This window comes from Aptenodytes forsteri, unplaced genomic scaffold (assembly GCF_000699145.1).
Source record: "Aptenodytes forsteri isolate BGI_AS27 unplaced genomic scaffold, ASM69914v1 Scaffold112, whole genome shotgun sequence".
Classification (NCBI taxonomy): domain Eukaryota; kingdom Metazoa; phylum Chordata; class Aves; order Sphenisciformes; family Spheniscidae; genus Aptenodytes; species Aptenodytes forsteri.
Genome location: NW_008794883.1, coordinates 2,347,433 through 2,354,488, shown reverse-complemented (window position 1 = coordinate 2,354,488; position 7,056 = coordinate 2,347,433). Strand labels below are relative to the sequence as shown.

Sequence of the window (7,056 nt, the reverse complement as noted above, 5' to 3'; positions counted from 1 at the left end):
GGAAGCCCCAGCCAGTTTTCTGTATCTCGGACCAGCTTCTGTTATTAAGGGCCCAGGTTCGCTATTACAGTGTATGTGGCCTTCTCCGGAGGTTACTCCCAGGTCTTGCGTCCCAAACCCACATGAAGACATAGCTTTCCCCAGTTATCTCATTTCCAGATTTTCAGCCAGCCAGTTGATCTCCCAGGGAGCAACAGCCAAAATATAATTCACAGCACTCCCAGTCCTGAAGAGTCTGGTCTTCTAGCAAACAGATTTTTTAAGTATTAAAACCATAGCTCTTTTTATACAAGTAATATGACTTTTAAAGCCTGTGAACTACCAAGAGCAAATGTTTAAGAACCAACAGCAAGAAAACACTACTAATAAAAAGTGCTCATATTTAACACTAAGTAAAACTCTAGGACTTAAGAGTATCTCCATTCAATTGATTAATTTGACTTCTTATGCTAATTTAGCACAGCAATATTCAGTAAAACTGCTTTAGCCCACTAAGTCAACAGGGTTAGCAGTGCTGCCAGGGAAGGCAAACGTGCTGCTCACAAGTGCCCACTCTTCGCTACCGGCCCTCAGTCCTTAAGCTCCACAGCTCCCCGGCACCATCCTGGCGATGGAGCTCCCACGCAGCAGCAGCCTGTGCTGATCCTTCTCACCTCACCGGCTGCATCACTTGCTGCTAAGCAGCTCCCTGGCCATGTGCTCTTTTCAGCCTTCCTCCCAGCAAGACACAATCCTCATCCTTTAGTTTAAGTACTATTGCCTTCGAGAGCAAGCTAAAATTAAAGACACATTACTCCTAACACAGAAATCCACAAGCCCCTAATTCCAATTCTGACCTTATTTTCAGTGGAGAACTGCTTTACACAACAGGATTGTGTATAGCTCTGCATTCAAGTGATTTCCTTAGTGCTTAGAACGATTTTATTTGTCCTCGCTACTTGCACTCTTCTTGGCCCACACAACTAAGTGATGTGTGCATGTTTTAAAGACATGTGATTCCACACTACTGTACGCAATCAAGCTATCGATACTGTGCCAACCTCCCCTCTGATTTCTCCATCTATTTTTCTATATTGTTAAATCTATTGAGGCTCCATTTGATTTAGTTCCTTATGTGCTGGCACGCCAACATCTACTCTGTCATCAAAATCAAAAATTGCATATAGCTCTAGTAATAGCATTTAGCTGCAGCAGAAACACAAAGGTATCTTTACATTTAAGATTGGTGTCAGATTAGATGGGAAAAGTCCACAGAACCAGCTTGTCCTTGTCTGAACTCCAATTCCACCTCCCTACGTGTCAGGAGGGAGGTAATACCTGTTTTCCCCTGCTCTTCCAGCACATACAAATATAGCATTTTTTGGAGACAGTCTAATCGAGAACCATCACCATAAGTGCTTACAGTAACATTTACTCTGTTCTTATGGAAAACATACTCTAGAGCTTCTCAGCAGCAGGGATTCCAGAAGTCTTCCACTAACCAGATCTGAGATGCGCTGCTGAAAGGAGAATTAATTACTAGTATGTTGACTGTATTTGCTGTATTATATTAAACTCAGGTTTAGGGGCATCCGCTAATTCCCCCCTACACATACACCTCTCCAACACATCACTTCCGATAGATCTTTCCCATCTCCTCCTTCCTTCTCAGCAGAAATTAACAACTGTTGAGACAGCATACTCTAAATGGTAATTACAGAAATTCTCAGATGCCTAGTTACTGTGCTTTCCTGACATACTCCATATTAAACTCGTCTTTAGATCTGGGGTCAGAAAGTTTATCTCGTAGCCAAGATTGGTAAGGATTATTTAGGGTTTTGCCTCCCTGCAACACACATCACTTTACGTTACAATTTTCTTATTCCCGAGGAGAGCTCAGACTGTGGAAACATTCTCGATCTCTCATTTTCTTCCTTTGCCACGTTATAGTTCTTGTGGCTTTGGTCTGTCATACTGAAAGTGAGATTTGTATAGGGTATTGAGGAATATTGTGAGGGACTAAGCTACAGCTGACTGGCTTGGATCAAGGTTCACAGAGCTTAAGATGAAGACATTCTTAAACCCATGCCAAACAAACTTAGAGAGCATTAAACTTGAATTACTCTCCATTCCTGTCTCATGGTAAATACAGCTTAGTTTTTGGACAGATTAACAGGTACTTTTTCTTACCCACCACTGTGCAGAGCATGACACAGCCAGGCATACCACATTAATTGTTATGCTTTGGTAAATTTAACAGTTTACGGCTACCCACAAGTAAAAGCAGAAGTTCCATTACCATGCTATTTGAAAAGGGTAATTGTCAAGATACCCGAGAAAGCTCAGGAACAAAACCTACTGGGTGATGGTAAGCGCTCAGCAAAGAACCTAGGCTGAGCAAGAGAAAGGGCTGTTGAAAACTGAAAGGTGGGATTTTCAGAAACGACTTATGTGCTTTAGGAAAATAAATCCCCTGAAAACTATAAGCTTTAGAAAATCCCACTAAAGAGAGACATTTGAAAAGAATGACAGACTGGACTATGAAGCAGAACAGAGCTGTGAGTCAAAAATGAATTTTATAATATATTGCAAAACTTCATCCACCTAAGCACGACTAGAAAGAACAATGCACCTATTTGTTACTTTCAGAAGATACCATTCCCCAGTTCATCCCAAAAGAGAGAAGCTGGTTAAAGCATTTATCTAGCAGAGACACAAAGGTTGTCAGTCTTAGCCTTTCATGGAAATGGAGGCAACTCAACAGCGCAGTTGCAAAGAACATAACTAGATGCTGGTCAGGAAAGAAGATACAAATAGAAGCTGCAAAGCAGCAGTCTCAAGATAAATGATCTCACAGACTTAGTGTGGGAGAAGACAGTTAATAGGGAATTGTAAAAGCCTGCCTCAGGAGGCTAAGATTTGGATGTAAAGACCACTGAGAACCACACCATACTCCTGGGAACCACACCATACTCCTTTTACATATGTACCTTCCACAGGACTAGCATTAAGAGGCTCAGAACTATTCAGAAGGTGTATCCCACAACTGAGAAAAAAAATAGGTGCTTGTCCCTAGTGATAAGGAAGCACAGTTGTTTCTTAACCATGCATTTACAGGAAGTTATTTAATGTTTTCCCAGCAAACGTGCTGAACCAAAAGAGGAAATTTTGCATTTTACTCTGATTATGAAAGAGATTTACCATCATTACATGACCAAGAATAGTTCAAGTTAAACATGAGTCAAGCTGACAGTTATTTCATTAGATGTAAACAACTGCTATGATCTCCCTGAAGAATCTGTAGTACAAAAGAATATATGCTGGCACCTTACCAGATATCGCCAATGGCAAACTTTTCCTTAGTACTGCTTTCCTTAGTGAAAACAGGTGCTGTATTCTGATACTACTTCTTCGTGCAATGTGTTTTCTGGATGGTCTTAAAATGAAAGCCAGCTTCACACAAACAGTACGAAAAGGTAACTTTTAAGAATATTTAATCCTTTTGTAGTGAGCTGCCTACGAAGTCATGAACCAGAAGAGACACTGAACTGGCAGCATATTCATAGAGGTAGAGCTGCTCCAGTTCAGAATCCGTGTCCTTCCTGAGTTGCCAGTACTGTCCGACATCAAATTTAGAATCTGCTTTGTAAAAACAACTGAATGACTGATAAGACAAAAAAGGAATTTTGTTTCCAATAAATAGTAAACATTGTCAAACATGCTAAGAAAGTTTCTCATCCTGCCCTGTAACAAAGCAAGAACAGTTCACCTTCTGAAAGCATTTCAAGCTGATGTTTAAGAAAATAAAGCAAAGTATAATCAGATAATTTTAGACCTTAACATTAGCTCTGCAGAAGCTTCAGCTAGCCACCTAGGTCTTAGAAAAAAAAGTGATAGTAGTGGGCTTTGGTGCCGAGTGAATTCCACTAAGTGGCAAGATCCAAGTGTGGTCTTCGGATACCCTATGCAACCTAGAATTTAACTAAAAATGTGATACTAAAGGCAGCGTTCATCCCATGTGTTGATTCATGCTAAGCAATACTAAGAAAAATTGGATGACAGGACTGTGTCCCTTGTCTTGCCACACTCTGGCAATTAGTCAGTGCAACAAGAAATCTCTCTCTTCACTCAAGTCCTAACCTTGAAATTCAGTGCTGAAGCCCCTGCTTTTAGTACCCAAAAACGGATGCGTCTTTCTTTGAAAATTAACAGTGCAGCTATTAAAAACCAAAATCTTTGCCCATATGTGAATAGATCTACCTGTGTCCTTCATTTATCATATCCCAACCTCCCACTTTAAGAGAGTGCATTAGCCACAAAGCTATATGCTATAGGGGAATATTCTTATTCTCCTTTGTTGGAATTACTTACTTTTTAACTGAGATCAACAAATTAACTAAACCAGAAATGGGAAGGAAGAAAGCCAATATTGATCATGACTATAGCTTACTGTTTAGGGCACTCTCCCGGGAAAGAAAATGTGGATTATGACTCATACCTTAGTGAATATTTTATATTACTATTTTGACCACAAAGAAAAAACCCAGGTTTTCATTTTTTCAAGTTACTGAACTAATCAACAGGTACAAGAAAAATGTTCACACTTCTCTTCCCTTATCTCCAGGACTGCACTGATCCAGGAAGAAATTTACTGTAATTGAACTTGCTTTTTGTTTTACTTAAGACTTTATGAAACTTACCTAATGTCATCATCTGTGACTATGAAAGCTTTGCAGAGGGGTTGAGATGTATTAAGCCAGACAGCTGGGTTCTTCTCAACAGCTGCAGAGAGCTGCCCCGTGATGGGTGCAGAACTGGTGTGCAAAGCACTAGCAACAGCTGATAACAGGGTATCGTCATTGTTACCTGGGCCAACTCCTAAAACAAAGATAACTGAATAGTTGCCATTCACATTCCATATGTAACTTCCAGTGGCAGAGCTCTTCTCAGTTTGTAAGGTTATGTACACTCATGATATAATTGCCACTGGATACATGATTGTATAATCTAAACAGTTAAGTGCAAGTTCTTAAAAATGGCTTTGTAATAGCACAGTTCTCATTTAAGTATAAGTTAGCATTTCAAAAGGCATCTCATTTCTAAAATTGGCTAGGTTTTTCGCTTACACTAACAATTACAATATCATCAATTTTTTAATCAAAATGATTAATCAAAATGATCACATCATAAATTTATCAGTCACATATTGAAATAGTTTCTTTGCAGCTTCATGGTACTAATCCACACCAGCACAGCCTTTGCTTTAACACTCCAAGGTATGAAATTAATTCTGGAAAATAAACACCGGAGATTTTTACAACACTCAAATTCCCAAGAAAATCTCCCAAGCAGTGGAACAAAGTTATTAATTTTGAACTATGACTTGAACATATTTTAGATCAACTTTCACCAATAAGAGTGCAGTTCTGAAGTGTGGTTTATATTAACTATATAAACGAACTAAAAATAAACATAGTTTTGGAGACTGAGGTATTTTGTCAGCAAAAACATTTACAATTTGAAGTGTACTTAATCTGTCTGTAAACTGAAATCTTGTTACGAGCATCAAAAACTCTGCCCTTAATCAAAATGATAAAATAAACACCGGAGATTTTTACAACACTCAAATTCCCAAGAAAATCTCCCAAGCAGTGGAACAAAGTTATTAATTTTGAACTATGACTTGAACATATTTTAGATCAACTTTCACCAATAAGAGTGCAGTTCTGAAGTGTGGTTTATATTAACTATATAAACGAACTAAAAATAAACATAGTTTTGGAGACTGAGGTATTTTGTCAGCAAAAACATTTACAATTTGAAGTGTACTTAATCTGTCTGTAAACTGAAAACTTGTTACGAGCATCAAAAACTCTGCCCTTTTTAAGCACAAACAACTTTGTGGATCTGAAGCAACTGCAGTAAGTGAACACAATACCTTGAAGACCCTTAGGTAGCTCCATGGATTTTATGATTTGTTCACTGACATCCGATGCGCTGAGGCCTTGTAGCCTCTTCTCCCAGAAAAGCTGAAAAAGAGAAAACGAGACGCTCATTAGAAATAGCAAAAAAAAAAACCCCTAAGTCAGCTCATGGAAATAAACAGCATTCATGATCAAAACAGCATCAGAACAATAAAAGACAGACAGTGCCTAGCAGCTTGCAAAACAGTCAACCTAACGGTCACATAAGCTACCGAAAAGGTAATATCCTATCTGCTGATGGAGTTTTAGACATCGGGAACATGCTTGTATGGAATTATGCAGCGTGTGTTGAGACGCCGGAGACAGCTCTGCACGTTGGAGCAGAACAGCTGCACCAACACTAATGCTAATCAGCAGCTATACCACTTCAGACCTATGCTGGCTTGATGACCCGGCCCTTTCCGATGCTGTATAGATCTCCTGACTTATCTGGAAATAGAATCAAATCTTTCCACTTGTAGGAAGATACATGAACTAAATTCACATTCATTTTACTTTCTATTGCTTTGTTTATTAGCTGGGAACATGTTTCCATTTCTCACAGAAACCAATTTCTTGACCTAAGAGATTTTTGTTTAATGATACAGATTTCCCTACTCACTCCTATCTCACTGGTCTGAAGATTCATCCTGAAGTTCTGGGCTGAAGATTAGCCACACCTATGCTTTAAAATGGGCCTTTTCTATTTAGCAAGATAGCAATGAAAGCTAGTTAAAAAATTGATTTCCATTCCACGGGAAGCTACATTTAACAAATAATCTTAATAAGGAGGTAAGCAAGAACGTAGCTATGCAGTTTCCTGTGGAAAGGACATTCAGAAATAGTTTGATTTTTCTGCAGGATACGGGGGGAGGAAAAAAAAAAAATCTGTTTCTTTTCATGCCTGCAAAATCTGAGACAAAAAACTAGACAAGCAGTTATTCTCATTCCTAGGAAATTCTTTGTTGCAGCTGGGTACCCAAAAGTCTCAGTTTAAGATAGGGCTTTCGAATGTCACATTCTGCTCTAAAAGTGGAACTGAAACAACTAGAGCATCCTCTTTCATCTTCTGTGGAACCTATATTGCTAATCATACAACATCATAACTGAAGCA

At 38.9% G+C, this 7,056-nt stretch overlaps 1 protein-coding gene across 1 annotated transcript in view; it reads right to left on the bottom strand.

Annotated features, from left to right (window-relative positions):
* MBD2 (methyl-CpG binding domain protein 2) overlaps positions 1–7,056 on the bottom strand; it is a 30,458-nt gene that overhangs the window by 7,104 nt on the left and 16,298 nt on the right. Inside the window, exons 3-4 of the mRNA XM_009274743.1 lie at positions 5,918–6,008; positions 4,680–4,857 (exon numbers count right to left, since the gene is read on the bottom strand). Coding sequence (XP_009273018.1) covers positions 4,680–4,857; positions 5,918–6,008 — 269 coding nt within the window. The remainder of the gene's footprint in view (positions 1–4,679; positions 4,858–5,917; positions 6,009–7,056) is intronic.